We start from the raw sequence: 15,269 nt of genomic DNA, 5'->3' as shown, positions 1-15,269 counted from the left end.
TCTTCCTGCTTCAGGCTTCTGAGTAGCTGGACTACAGATATGTACCACTACATCCAGCTGAATTTTTTTGTGTGTGTGAGACAGAGTCTCATTTTGTCGCCCTCGGTAGAGTGCGGTGTCATCACAGCTCACAGCTCACAGCAACCTCAAACTCTTGGACTTAAGTGATTCTCTTGCCTCAGCCTCCCAAGTGGCTGGGACTACAGGCGCCTGCCACAACACCCAGCTATTTTTTGTTGCAGTTTGGCTGGTGGCGGGTTCGGTATATGGGGCTGGTGCCCTAATCTGAGCCACAGGCGCCACCCAATTCTGGCTTAACTTCTACCAGACTCCTTAAGCAGCTGAGCTAAGAGGATTCGCTCTGTGAATGTGACTTAAGTGGTGCCTCCAGCCTTCCCAAGTCCCTGAGCTCCAGGTCTGCACTACTGTCTATCTCTGCTCATGAACCTGTGGGCATCCCAAGGCACCTGAGACAGGCATGCTCTCAGCTTCCACTGTGGGCAGTGCCTCACAGCAGCTCTCCCTCTCTCCAATTCCACATCCAAGGAATCCCTAACTCCCATTAACCAGCTTGTAAAGGTTTTCTGGGGTCTACTCCATGTTTTTCAATCCTAATATCACAGCCCTGGTCTTCTGCTGAATCTGGATAAGAAATTTAACTTTTTTTTTTGAGACAGAGTCTCACTTTGTCTTCCACAGTAGAGTGCCATGGCATCACAGCTCACAGGGATCTCTTCCTTCTGAGTAGCTAGGACTATAGGTGCCTGCCACTATGCCTGGCTAGTTTTTCTATTATTAGTAGAGACAGAGTCTCACTCCTGCTTAGGCTGGTCTTGAACTCCTGAGCACAAGCAATCCACTGGCCTGGGCCTCCCAGAGTGCTAGGATTATAGTCATGAGTCACCATGCCCGGGTAGAAATTTAATATATTGAAATGCAGTTCTGGTAATGTTGTCTTGCTTCCCAGTGGCTTCCAGGGAGATCTGGGCATCCTTCTCACACTGGCAAGGGCCTGGGATGTCCACCTTCTGCTCTTCTCACTGCTCACATGCCTCCCTCCCTCTCATCTGTCATTTCAGTACCGTGTCTTTGTCTTTCTGGAGACCCTCCTCAGTGCCTCTGCTGAGGTCAGTTTCCTTTGGTTTATGACAGTTGTTCACAATCTCCTTGAACATTTGTTAAAATGCAGATTGCTGGGCCCCAGTTGCTGGAGTTCCTGATTCAGTAGGTTTGGGGACGGTCTGGGAATTTGCATTTCACTAAATTCACAGATGCTGCTGATTCTACACAGGGCAACAGAGTGAGGCTCTGTCCCTAAATAAATACATTATTATTATTATTCATATTAATTACTTGAGACAGAGTTTCACTTTGTTGCCCTTGTTAGGATGCCATGACGTTATAGCTCACAGCAACCTCAAACTCTTGAGCTCAAGAGATTCTCTTGCCTCAGCCTCACAACTAGCTGGGACTACAGGTGCCCGCCACAACACCCAGCTATTTTTTTTTTTTTTTTTTTTGTAGCCTTCTACAAATCCTTTATCGCCCTTTACTTGCCATGTCCTCACACAGCTCACATCAACCTTCAACTCCTGGGCTTAGGCGATTCCCTTGCCTCAGCCTCCCGTGTAGCTGGGACTACAGGCGCCCGCCACAATGCCCAGCTATTTTTTTGCTGCAGTTTGGCCGGGGCGGATTTGAACCTGCCACCCTCGGGATATGGGGCCAGCACCCTGCCCACTGAGCCACAGGCACCGCCCTCACCCAGCTATTTTTAGAGATGAGGTCTCGCTCTGGCTCAGGCTGGTCTCCAACCTGTGAGCTCAGGCAATCCACCTGCCTCAGACTCCCAAGTGCTGGAATTACAGATGTGAGCCACTACGCCCAGCCTAAATAAATTAAATTAAATTAAACCATTGCTAACTTTGCAAAAGAACTTCCCAAGCACCCCTCCCGAAGTGAAGAAAGCAAGTAGAAACCACAGTGTTAAAATTGGGCTGCCCTGGGGCAAATGCTGGCTCCACAACTTTGGAGATTGAAAACCTGGCCCAGGGGTGGCTCCTGTGGCTCAAAGGAGTAGGGCACCGGCCCCATATGCCGGAGGTGGTGGGTTCAAACCCAGCCCTGGCCAATAAATAAATAAATAAATAAAAACCTATCGCTTCTCGGCCTTTTGGCTAAGATCAAGTGTAATAAATAAAAACCTGCCCCGGTGGTGCCTGTAGCTCAGTGGGTAGGGTGCTATACACCAAGCCTGGCAGGTTCGAACCCAGCTAAAACAACAACGACATCAGCAACAAAAAAAATACCCGGGCATTGTGGCGGGCACCTGTAGTCCCAGCTACTTGGAAGGCTGAGGCAAGAGAATCACTTAAGCCCAAGAGTTTGAGGTTGCTGTGAGCTGTGATGCAACAGCACTCTACTGAGGGCGACAGAGTGAGACTCTGTCTCAAAAACAAACAAACAAAAAAGCCTGCCTTTCTCTTTTGTGGTGAAAAACATTTAAGAATGAAATCTGGCTCCCCTGTGTGTGAAGTAGGAACCATGTCCCTGCTCCCTAAACCACTCTCAGGTCTGGGACACCTGCCTTTAAGAAATGACCTTCTTGGGCGGCACCTGTGGCTCAGTGAGTAGGGCGCCGGCCCCATATGCCCAGGGTGGCGGGTTCAAACCTGGCCCCAGCCAAACTGCAACGAAAAAATAGCCGGGTGTTGTGGCGGGCGCCTGTAGTCCCAGCTACTTGGGAGGCTGAGGCAAGAGAATCACATAAGCCCAAGAGTTAGAGGTTGCTGTGAGCTGTGTGACACCATGGCACTCTACCCGAGGGCGGTACAGTGAGACTCTGTCTCTACAAAAAAAAAAAAAAAAAAGAAATGACCTTCTCGGGCGGCGCCTGTGGCTCAGTCAGTAAGGCGCCGGCCCCATATACCGAGGGTGGCGGGTTCAAACCCGGCCCCAGCCAAACTGCAACCAAAAAATAGCCGGGCGTTGTGGCGGGCGCCTGTAGTCCCAGCTACTCGGGAGGCTGAGGCAAGAGAATCGCTTAAGCCCAGGAGTTGGAGGTTGCTGTGAGCTGTGTGAGGCCACGGCACTCTACCAAGGGCCATAAAGTGAGACTCTGTCTCTACAAAAAAAAAAAAAAAAAAAAAAAGAAATGACCTTCTCGGCTCCATGCCTATGGCTAAGGCTGAGCCGGCATGTTCGAATCCAGCCCGGGCTTGCCAAACAAGAATGACAGCTGCAACCAAAAAAATAGCCAGGCGTTGTGGCAGGCGCCTGTAGTCCCCGTTACTTGGGAGGCTGAGGCAGGAGAATCGCTTGAGCCCAGGAGTTGGAGGTTGCTGTGAGCTGTGATGCCACGGCAATCTACCCAGGGCGACAGCTTGAGGCTCTGTCTCAAAAAACAAAAGAAAGAAATGACCTTCCCAGCTCAGTGCCGGTAGCTCAGTGGGTAGGGTGCCAGCCACATACACCAAGGCTGGCTGGTTGGAGCCTGTCCCAGGCCTGCTAAACAACAATGACAACTGGGACCAAAAAATAGCCGGGGTTTGTGGTAGATGCCTGTAGTCTTAGCTACTTGGGAGGCTGAGGCAAGAGAATAGCTTAAGCCCAAAGAGTTTGTTTGTTTTTTTTTGGCCGGGGCTGGGTTTGAACCCACCACCTCTGGCATATGGGACTGGCGCCCTACTCCTGAGCCACAGGTGCCAATTTTGTTTTTGTGGTTTTTGGCTGGGGCTGGGTTTGAACCCACCACCTCCAGCATATGGGACCGGTGCCCTACTCCTGGTTGCTGTGAGCTGTAACGCCACAACACTCTACCCAGGGCAACATAGTGAGACGCTGTCTCAAAAAAAAAAAAAAAAAAAGGGTGGCGCCTGTGGCTCAAGGAGTAGGGAGCCGGTCCCATAAGCCGGAGGTGGTGGGTTCAAACCCAGCCCCGGCCAAAAACCACACACACACAAAAAAAGAGAAAACCTTTCCCATGTTATTAGCACCCCCTTGTGCCACATAGGAGTAACTGCACTTTTTTTTTTTTAATGCAGTTTTGGTCAGGGCAGGGCTTGAACCCGCCATCCCGGTATATGGGGCTGGGGCCCTACTCCTTGAGCCACAGGTGCCGCCCAGTGAGAGGACCCTGTGGTAGGATCCTCAAATTTTCCAGCAATTAAGTCCAACTTAAAAAAATAATAATAATCCTTCAGTTCAGAGCCCATAGCGGTTAGGGCGCTGGCCACGTATACCTGAGGCTGGGGGGTTCAAACACAGCCGGGCCTGCTAAAATCAACAATGACAACTGCAACCAAAAAATAGCCAGGCGTTGTGGTGGGCGCCCATAGTCCCAGCTACTTGGGAGGCTGAGGCAAGAGGATCACTTAAGCCCAAGAGTTTGAGGTTGATGTGAGCTGTAACTCCACAGCACTCTATCAAGGGTGACATTAAAAAATTGATGATTATAATACAGTAATATCTGGGCCAGATACATTGGCTCTTTCAAAGGAGTAGGGCGCCTGTAATCCCAGCACTTTAGGAGGCTGAGGTGGGAGGATCACTTCAGACCAGGAATTTGAGACCAGCCTGAGCAACGTAGCAAGTCCACCATCCTTATAAACATTAGGAAAATTAGCTGAGTGTGGTGACACACTCCTGTAGTCCCAGCTATTCAGGGAGCTGAGGGAGGAAGATCACTTGAGCCCAGGAGTTTGAGGTGACAGTGAGATGTGATGATGTTATTGCACTTTCCCCTGGACAACAGACTGAGACCAGGCACAAAAAATGAAAAAAAAAAAGTATCTCCAACATATACCAATTATATCTAAGATAGGTAGGTAGATAGAGTTTAAAATAATGCCCAGCAAGTAGTAAGCATTTTCTGAATATTAATTCATTCCTTGAGAGGAAGGATCCTGCTGTCTTGCTCACTGACCTGTGTTGCAGGTAGCTTCCTATTTCTCCCTCTGGTTGGTGAGCACTTGAAGAACAGAGACTGTGTCTTCATCTTTGCTGCCCTGGAGACTTGTGTACCATCTGAACATGGTGTTCATTATAGGTTTGGAAATAAACTGAAATAACACACATAATTTCTTTGTCCTCTCCTCCATTCTTGCTTAGCACGTGGCAACACCAGCAAAATTGGATGGGACTGCCTGAGCTTGATGAAAAAATGGGCTCTGTTGGGAAAAGTGGACGCCATCTTTGCTGCCGCTCTTCCCTTCATTCCTATGCCTTGTTAGGAAATCCTGTCAAAGGCAGGAACTTCCGAGAACTTACATGGTCTTCCTGTTTCCACTTTGCTCCCTACTTCCCCATCTGTTCTTCGCATAAGAACTAGAATTCTATTTTTTTTTTCATCAAAACAGTCTCACTTTGTCACACTTGGTAGAGTGCTGTGACATCACAGCTCACAGCAACCTCAAATTCTTGGACTCAAATGATCCTCTTGCCTCAACCTCCCAAGTAGCTGGGACAACGCCCAGCTATTTTTTTAGAGACATTGTCTCGCTCTTGCTCCAGCTGGTCTTGAACTCCTGAGCTCAGCTAATCCACCTGCCTCAGCCTCCCAGAGTGCTAGGATTATAGGTGTGAGCCACCATGCCTGGACTTAGAATTCTAATTTTTAAAACATAAAACAGAGCTGGTGGGTTTGAATCCAGCCCGGGCCCGCCAAACAACAATGACGGCTGCAACCAAAAAAATAGCTGGGCGTTGTGGCAGGCGCCTGTAGCCTCAGCTACTTGGGAGGCAGAGGTGGGAGAATCGCTTGAGCCCAGGCGTTGGAGGTTGCTGTGAGCTGTGATGCCACAGCACTCTACCCAGGGTGACAGCTTGAGGCTCTGTCTCAAAAAAAAAGAAAAAAGGGCGGCGCCTGTGACTCAGTGAGCAGGGTGCTGGCCCCATATACCGAGGGTGGCGGGTTCAAACCCGGCTCCTGCCAAACTGCAACAAAAAAAATAGCCGGGTGTTGTGGCGGGCGCCTGTGGTCCCAGCTACTCGGGAGGCTGAGGCAGGAGAATCGCCTAAGCCCAGAAGTTGGAGGTTGCTGTGAGCTGTGTGATGCCATGGCACTCTACCGAGGGCAATAAAGTGAAACTCTGTCTCTACAAAAAACAAAACAAAACAAAACATAAAACACTGGCCGTGGGCGGCGCCTGTGACTCAAAGGAGTAGGGCACCGGCCCCATATACTTGAGGTGGTGGGTTCAAACCCGGCCCAGCCAAAAACTGCAAAAAACAAAGAAACATTGGCCAGGCGTGATGGCTCACACCTGTAATCCTAGCACTTGGGAGGCCCAGGCAGGTGGATTGCCTGAGCTCACAGGTTCAAGACCAGCCTGAGCCAGAGCAAGACTTCATCTCTAAAAAAATAGCTGAGGGCGCCGCCTGTGGCTCAGTGAGTAGGGCGCCGGCCCCATATGCCAAGGATGGCGGGTTCAAGCCCCGGCCAAACTGCAACAACAACAACAAAAAAATAGCTGGGTGTTGTGGCGGGCACCTGTAGCCCCAGCTGCTTGGGAGGCTGAGGCAAGAGAATCACATAAGCTCAGGCACTCTACCCGAGGGCGGTACAGTGAGACTCTGTCTCTACAAAAAAAAAAATAATAATAAAATAAATAAATAAATAAATAAATAGCTGGGCATTGGCCCAGCTACTTGGGAGGCTGAGGCAAGAGAATTGCTTAAGCCCAGGAGTTTGAGGTTGCTGTGAGCTATGACACCACAGCACTCTACCTAGGGCAACATAGTGAGACAATCCAGCTGATTTCTTATCCCATTTAGAATGGGATCTAAGTTGTTTCAAGGCCCCTGACCACACTGCTGACCTCCTTCCCTCCTTGGTCCTCTCACTTCCCTCAGAGGGACTCTTTCTATTTCTCAATCCTGTCAAGCTGTTTCTAAACTTTCAGATCTGCACCTACTGTTCCCTTTCCAGAGAAGTCATTCATGACATGACTCAAATGTGATTTCCTTGACTACCATTCCTCACTCTCTCTGACATCATAGCTTTATTTTCATCTTGGCCCTTTCAATATCTAAAATTACGGTGTTCATTTGTTTATTGTTTATCCTTTATCTCCCCCTGCTAGAGAGCAGGGGAGGGATCCTCTGTCTTGCTTGGCACTGGCTTTGCGGTTCTAGAATGGGGCCTGACCCACACACTAAGTGTTCAGTAAATGCAGCTTGCATAAGCCAACAAAGTCACCCACAATTAGGAAATCTACAGCACAGGATATTGCAAGGAAGGAAGAAGGAAGAAATTAATTATAGCTTGAAAGAAAAAGCTCTGGGAAGAAGTCAGCAGTGAAATGTTGTGTTATCTCCCACTACTATGCTGGGAACAGGACACCTGAGGACAGGAGCTGATCTGTCATGCTCATTGACACTTTGGTCAGACCTGCAGAGATTGTGTAATTTTGGCTTCAACATTTTTTTTATTATATATTTTTATTGAGGCTTAATTTATGTAAAATAAAATGCACAGTTCTTAGGGTTTTAATGAATATATTCACCCAGGATTCTCTCATCTTAATTAAGATATGAAGCATTTTTTTTTTTTTTTTTTTTTTTTTTTGTTGCAGTTTGGCCGGGGCGGGGTTTGAACCTGCCACCCTCGGCATATGGGGCCGGCGCCCTACTCACTGAGCCACAGGCGCCGCCCAAGATATGAAGCATTTTAATTCTGCCCACATGAACAGCCACTAATCAGAGTTTTCCCTGCTTTCTCTCAGAACTCACTCAGATGGAATTACACAGGAGGTAGCCTCATGAGCCTTTCCCTTGTACCACGTGTTTCTGAACTCCACCTGTCTGTGTGGTGTCTGTCTACTGCTAGGATTCTTGAGGGGGAATCATTACATCTAGGGTCTCTCCCTACTTTGCAGAAGTTAACAGCCAAGCACATTAGAAGGGAAGCAGGGGGCACCGACCTGGGATTCTACAATGGGATATAGGCGGTAAATGTTGGGGTCTTGACAGCAGCCAAAATAGACTATGCTGTGGCCAAGGAAGACATCTGCAGGGTCCTTAACACTGGGGTACAGGATCAGTTGGTATGAGGGTGCCTGGGAATCTGCATAAGCACGGGCTATCGGATAGTTGTCGCTGGGAGTTCTGGGTTGTGTGTCCGTATCTTCTTGGGAGGGACTGTCTTGACTCCACTCTCGGGCACTGGCTGCTGTTGAGCTTGAGGTTGTTGCTGAAGGTCCTTGCATTTTGCTTTCTTGAGTTTTGCTCTGTGGTTCTTGAACCAAACCCGCAGTGCTGTTGGATGTGTGTCTATTTCGGAGGCCGTCTCTTTCTGAAGGCTGGGGTTTGGGTATGGGCTCTTATCATACAAGACTTTCAAAGCTGCCAATTGCTTCTCAGTGAACATGGTTCGTCTCCTGTGTGAACGCATCTCGTGGTTGCCTTTCGGAAGCTCCTCCGCGCCTGCCATCTTCTGATCCAGATGTGCTCCTCTGATCAGACCTAGGGATGAGCTGGCTTCAACATTTTAAAAGAGATATTTTGTAACTGGAAGGATTTCAGAAAAGAACAATTTACTTGAATACAGGGTAGGAAAAAGAATCTGTGAGGAAATGCTAAATAATTTGGGATCTTAGGCTAGAAAATGGAAGGCCGTGGAGGCCTTATAAACTGCTTAAAAGTGAGCTGTTGGGGCTCAGCACCATAGCACAGTGGTTACAGTGATGGCCACGTACACTGAGGCTGGTGGGTTCGAACCTGGCCCGGGCCAGGTAAACAACAATGACAACTGCAACAAAAAAAATAGCCGGGCATTGTGGCAGGTACCTGTAGTCCCAGCTACTTGGGAGGCTGAGGCAAGAGAATTGCTTAAGCCCAAGAGTTTGAGATTGCTGTGAGCTGTGACGGTACAGCACTCTACTGAGGGCAACATAGTGACACTGTGTCCAAAAACAAAAAAAAAGTGAGCTGTTGAGCTGCCAGGTGCTGAGGTGGTCAGTTAGGACAAGTGAAACTGAACATGACAATAAGGCCTTTATTCATTCACTGCAGCCTGCAAGATGCAAGAATGGGGGCCCCAGCTCCCCACTGTTCAATTTTATGGGATGAGGGGCAGATGTCACAGAGGTACTGACTAACTATCAAGGAGCCCCAAATTAAAGGGGATGAAAAGTTTCTGCCTCTTTATGGACTCTGGGCTGGGGGGAAGGAGAGGAAGAACTGGAGGGGAAGGTGCTGAAAGGGGCAAATGGTCTCCCCATAGCCCCAAGAGGGAGGTCTGATTTTTTGGGGTTTTTTGCAGTTTTTTGGCCGGGGCTGGGTTTAAACCCGCCACCTCCAGCATATGGGGCCGGTGCCCTACTCCTTTGAGCCACAGGCACCACCCTGTTTTTTGTTTTATTTTTGAGACAAAGTTTCACTCAGTTGCCCTGGGCTTGAGTGCCATGGTGTGATAGCTTATAGTAACTCAAACTCGGGCTCAAGCAATTCTCTTGCCTCAGCCTCCCAGGTAGTTGGGACTAAAGGTGCTCTCCACAATGCCTGGCTGTTTTTAGAGACAAGGTCTCTCTCTTGCTCAGGCTGGTCTTGAATTCCTGAGCTCAAGCAATTGGCCTACCTCAGCCTCCCAGAGTGCTAGGATTATAGGCCTGAGCCCAGCCTTTAGGAGGGAGGTCTTAATAAAAACACCCAGAAAATGCCTCAGCCAGGGTTCCAAGAAGGATTCCTGGGCTAGGAATGCAGGGTGTGTGTGAGCAGAGCTGGGCAGGGACCTCCAAGTCCCTGACTACAGTGCTTTCCAGAAAGCTGCCCTGTACCAGCTATGCACCAGGCTTGTGATTGCCAGTGGTGGAGCCTGAGAGACCACATGAGATTTTGGCCTAGAGCCAGAATCTGCCCCAGCCAGAGTCTGTCAGCCTCCAAAACCTGTGACCGTTCAGGAAAAACCATTTTCTTCCTCTCATGCTTCCAGGATCTGGCTCAGGCTTCACTTTCCCTGATCTAGACCAGTCAGAGTCTTTCTGCCTCTCTGTCTCACATCTTTGATCACTCAGCATGACTCTGTTATCAGGCCAGAACAACTATAGCAACCTGCTCCTGCCAGCCTGAAACTCTTCAGTGACATCCTACTCCTAAGTCTGGGGCTAATGGCCCTTCCTCCCCTTAGGTCTCCCTTTGCACCACTGTGCTCATTTGGTCCAATTGAGCACCTGCTGTCCCTTGGTCTGGAGTGTCCTTCCCACTCCTCTGTCTATCCAAGCTGCAGCTCAAAGCTTATATCCACCAGCCATCTCCCCAGCTCTATGGGGCCACAGTACTTTGCCACGGCCCTTGATCACACTTCACTGTCAATGCAAAGTCCTGCCCAGCAGAGACACTATCTTTGCAACCTTGTCACACAGGATGCCCTGCTGAAGAAGTGTTGTGAAATGAACAAATGAAAAAAATGAATGACAATTTCAAGTTCTGCCTCTTTTCTGTTTCCCTGATACATATCAGGCCTGTCCCTCCACCCCCAAGCCTGAACACAACCTGAGGGGGAAATTATTGGAGCTGCAGCATGTCTGGGGAAATACTCTGGATCTGTCTGTCCTCAAAGGTAGCCTGAGAGTATCCATTCCCAGAGGGTCCCTGCTGCTGGGTTTCTGGAAGAGGGGGATCCCTACTTTTCATGGGCAGCTGTATTGTAGCAACCATCAGTCATCAATTTTTCAAATCTGAATTGAAAGTTTTCACCCTTCTCCCATGAAATAACACCCTGGCCTCTTTTCTGATAAAAAAAAAAAAAACCAACTTTATTTCCAGAAGCAGAACTGTTTTTTTTTTTTTTTAAGGCTATATTTATTTATTTTTTATTTTTTTTTGTAAAGACAGAGTCTTACTTTATGGCCCTCGGTAGAGTGCCATGGCATCACACAGCTCACAGCAACCTCAAACTCCTGGGCTTAGGCCATTCTCTTGCCTCAGCCTCCTGAGTAGCTGGGACTACAGGAGCCCACCACACACCCAGCTATTTTTTTTATTGTTGCAGTTTGGCTGGGGCTGGGTTTGAACCTGCCACCCTTGGTATATGGGGCTGGTACCTTACCGACTGAGCCACAGGCACCGCTCCAGAACTGCTTTTAACATAGAGTTCAAGGGATCAGCCTGTCTATAAAGCCCAAATCTACCTTTCCAAGCCTTGGCCTATCTAGATTAACCCCCAAGACTCTAAAACTTTCAAGCAGGGTTTAGAAACTATATATCCTAGTTTCCTAGCCCCAAGGCCGCATCTTTAGAGCCCTCTTCTCAGAGCTTGGACAATTTCCACTTTAAGCTCAGATTTGGTGTCCCAACTTCTCTCCCTTCTACGATAGCTGTATTTCCACAGGAAAAAGACAGCTCAGTGTGCCTTCTAGAGAGGATGTTTCCATGGGAAACAAAAGAGGAGGGGGCTACGCATTGAAGGCATGTTCACAAGCAGCAGAGTTGCTCCACCACCTCCTCGCAGTCGTAGAATTTTTCAAAGAGTTCAGGGGAAGTGCTGTTGCACTCAAACCACCTCCTCAATGTGCCCAGGGCCTGGAGGGCATCGGCTTTAGTGGGCAGAGGCTCAAAGCCTTCCTTTCTGCCACCCTCCTTGTCTTCAGTGCTTGTCTCCTCTTTGCATGCACCAGGCCCTGGCTCCTCACCCTCCAGGTCCACAAAGCGTAAAAACTCCTCTCGGTTCAGCCCACTGGGGACTGGTGGCATCTCAGAGCCTCTGTCCAGGGACAGAGGTGTTTTGCCAGGAGCCAGCCCTTCCTGAATGAAGCTGCTCAAAATGAGCTGAGGAGGCACCTTGGCCCAGGCTGCTGCTGCCATGTGCAGAGCATCTAGCACTGTGAGGCCTGCCCTGGCCTCATTCAGTGAGGTGCCATCCCTCTTGCTCTGGATGGCAGCCAGCTTGCCCAACAGACGGTGCCGGTAATGGGCCTTAAAGGCCCCGACCACGGAGCTGGGCAGGGGAGGAGTGGTGCTAGAGGCAGACAAGGGCAAGAGCCTCACGTGGTAGAGCCCAGGCAGGCCTGCCAACTCCTCTACCACTTGGGCAGCCAGCAGCAAGGCTACCTGTCGGCCCTGCTGCCCCATGTCCTTGTCAAACTGTGCCAACCACTCAGACCAGGGGATGCCCAGCTCAGGGTGGTAGGAGGCAGGCAGAGCCTCACTGCTGACCCCAAAGAAGAATGTTGGTGCAACTTGGAGCCCTCCCACCAACACCCGCCGCTTCTCTGTGCCCCTGCTATTGGCACACAGCAGCACCTGTACTCGATCACATGCACCCATGCTGCCAGGCACTGCCCGATATAGCAAGGGCACTGCAGCACAGCCAAAAACGTCCTCTGGGGAGAAGTCTTTAAGGGAAAGAGGCAGCTGGGCCTGGGCCATGAGCCCTGGGGATGGTGGCTCAGGGGGCAATGGAGGCACAAGAACATGGCGGGCCCCAAAGCCTACATTGTTCCGGCGTTTCCAGCGTACCAGCCAGCCAATGCTGGGCACAAAATCCTGGCCCATGATGTCAGCTAGCTCCTTGGCTTTCTGGAGCAGCATGGGCCCCGTCACATCCCAGGCTTTGGCCCGGGCAATGTGGTACCAGCAGAGCAGAGCCTCGTCAATGCTGCTGTACTTAGACTCCCGCTTGCGCTTGCGCTCCCGGTTGGCTGTGCCGCTGCACCAGTCTGCCAGCAGCTTCTCCTTGTTCTTGCAGATGCGTGAGATCTGGGGCTGGGAGACCTGGAAGCGCCGGGCCACCTCTGACTGGGACATCTTGGACTCATCCAGGAGTTCCAGTACCTGGATTTTCTCAGCCAGAGACAGGGCATGCAGCTTCTTCTTGCTGCTCAGCTGCATGGCTTCTCCAGAGCCCCTGTGTGGGGAGGAAAGCATGAGGGGAGTAGAGTGGGCTGAGGCCAGGAAGGATGGGAGAGGAGCACAGGAAGGAAAAGAGGATATATGAAGATAGGGAACCTGCTAGAACGTGATGGGGTCGGGAGATGGAACTGGCTGAAAGAGGAGGGGCAGTGGCCAAACTGAGTGAGGGACAGGCTGGCCTCCATCCCAAGGAATGTCAGAGCAGAGACGGGGCTGGCTTGTCTCTCTGGTCAGGAAGAGGGGAGTCTCGGCTGGGCTTGGCCCCACTGGGGGAGAAGGATGAATAGAGGGGACAGCTGCAAAGACAACAAAGGAGCAGGATACGGGAGGACCAGGGGCTTGGGCTGAGGGGACAGGTGTAGGGACAGTCAGAGATGCCCTGATGGGGAGAAAGGGCTGGGCTGGACTTAGATGAAGATGGTGGGGGTGGGGTGGTGGAATGAATGCAGAATTGAGGTGACAGGTGTGCAGACGACAAAGGCGACGGAGGGGTCTGAAGCAGCAAGTCTAATTTGGTGCTGGGTCCTGGTAGGGAAAGGCTGGGTGAGGGTCTGGCCTGCAGAGGGAGAGGCAGGGCTCGACCGGGAGGGCAAATGCACAGGCGACAAAGGGCGAGAGGGGTGAGGAGGCTGCGGACAGCGAGAGGCAGGTTGTCCCCGCGTAAAGGTGGGAGCCTGGGAGGGGTACCAGTGAGCGGGCACCAGCGCTCGGGACCCAGGCAGGCCGTAAGCCGGACTCCGCACCCTGGCCGGTCTCTCCCCCCTTGACCCGGAGCCCATCGGCCGGGCGGACCCTGGCGCCCGCCCGCCTGGCCTCGGGCTCCGCACCCACCTCAGGTACTCGGAACGTGGCTCCCGCCCCTGCCCCCAGCCCGGCTCCCCAGCCCCTGTCCAGGCGGTGACGGCAGAGCAGAGGGACAGACGCCACAACTCGAAGGGCAGAGAGGGCCGAAGGGCTGCGCCAGCAGTGGGCGGCCAGCAGCGGGCGGTGGGCGGGCGCGCGCACAGCTGGGCCCCGTGCGCGCCGCCCGCGCCAGGCTCTCTCCTGGCTGGGAAGTCCGTCCTGCTGCCCCTCGGCGCCTACCGCCGCAGCCCCGCCCCGGCCCGACCAGATTGGCCTTCCGTGGTACCGCGTCCCGCCCCCGGCCAAGACTCATTGGAGGCCGCGGAAGTGGCGGTTCGACCAGCACTCTAGGGGCAGAGCTTCCAGTGAGAGGGGCGGGAGGCGGAGCCAGGACGCTCCTGGAGTCCCCGCAGCGCCGCGGGCCTCCTGGGACTGGCCCTACGGCCTCTGGGCCTCTGGGCACGTCCCGGAGCCGCAGAACTGACTTGGCGTCCCAAGGCATTATTCGCCGTGACCACAGCAAGCCCCAGCTTCTTCGACTACCAAGCAGGGCTAATGGCCCTCTCACAGTTGTTTTGGGAAAATGACCAAAGCAGAAAACCGACGCAAGTTTCAAGCTACAAAAGCTAGTTACCATGGACAGCGCTGGCCTCAAGTCTGTCCGCCCGCTATGAAAAGTTTGCCTGGGGTCAATTCTGAGTTGTAAGAGTAAGGACTAACTTTACTAGTTTTGGTACTTGACAAGATTCAAGTTCTTAAACTCAAGGTCCAATATCGATTCGTGTTATCCTCTGTATTAGTAATAAAAGCTCCAGTACCATTCCCTTACTAATCTTAAATCCTGAAGACAACTTAATCTGCAGTCCAGGGCGTCCCTCGCCCCTCCCACAGCTCTGCACCCCATCTCTGCTTTCAAAAAGCATCTACATCCACTCATTCTACCAGCTGCCACTGTCCTTCCCTCCAACTCCCACGTTAAATCCCACTTGCTGAAAATCCTTTCCAAATTTGTTCTTATGCCTGCTACCGAGTTCTCTATTATACCTTTCCTGGCCCTTAAACTACTCAGCCATCAAAGATCACAGCTTCACTACTCCCAGCCTACTTCAGCGTCAAAGCAGGAGGTCGGGCTGTGGCTATGTCCTGCTGCTCACACCCCCACCCCCAACCAGCCACAGCACCCTGCTTACTGAGCACAGCTGCTCAGGCCTCCACCTTCAAATATGCAACAATGGCTTTCAGTGTGTTCTCAAAAATACTCAGGATACTTCAGGGGGCCCATAATTGATTCAACTCTTAAAAAAAAAGAAAAAAGTTGGGTGGCATCTATGGCTCAGTGGGTAGGGTGCTGGCCCCATATACCGAGGGTGGCGGGTTCAAACCCAGCCTTGGCCAAACTGCAACAAAAAAATAGCCGGGTGTTGTGGCGGGTGCCTGTAGTCCCAGTTACTTGGGAGGCTGAGGCAAGAGAATCCCCTAAGCCCAGGAGTTGAAGGTTACAGTTATCACGGCACCCTACCAAGGGCGATAAAGTGAGACTCTGTCTCTACAAAAAAAAAAGTTTGTGCTTCTGCAGC

At 51.3% G+C, this 15,269-nt stretch overlaps 1 protein-coding gene across 1 annotated transcript; it reads right to left on the bottom strand.

Annotated features, from left to right (window-relative positions):
* Positions 1-10,821: 10,821 nt before the first annotated feature.
* TIGD3 (tigger transposable element derived 3) lies at positions 10,822-13,801 on the bottom strand. Its single transcript, XM_053561020.1, has 2 exons — positions 13,681-13,801; positions 10,822-12,844 (listed from the first exon to the last, which is right to left on the bottom strand). Exon 2 carries the CDS (start codon positions 12,826-12,828, stop codon positions 11,413-11,415), a length of 1,416 nt encoding a protein of 471 aa, XP_053416995.1. The 5' UTR covers positions 12,829-12,844; positions 13,681-13,801; the 3' UTR covers positions 10,822-11,412.
* Between the last annotated feature and the right edge of the window lie 1,468 nt (positions 13,802-15,269).

This window comes from Nycticebus coucang, chromosome 14, assembly GCF_027406575.1.
Source record: "Nycticebus coucang isolate mNycCou1 chromosome 14, mNycCou1.pri, whole genome shotgun sequence".
Taxonomy (NCBI): domain Eukaryota; kingdom Metazoa; phylum Chordata; class Mammalia; order Primates; family Lorisidae; genus Nycticebus; species Nycticebus coucang.
Note: the sequence above shows the minus strand (reverse complement) of the source record. Positions and strands in the feature narration are given on the sequence as shown.

Bases quoted from the DNA above. Each gene is read 5' to 3' on its own strand.
- TIGD3 (XM_053561020.1), bottom strand. From the start codon at position 12,828: ATGCAGCTGAGCAGCAAGAAGAAGCTGCATGCCCTGTCTCTGGCTGAG.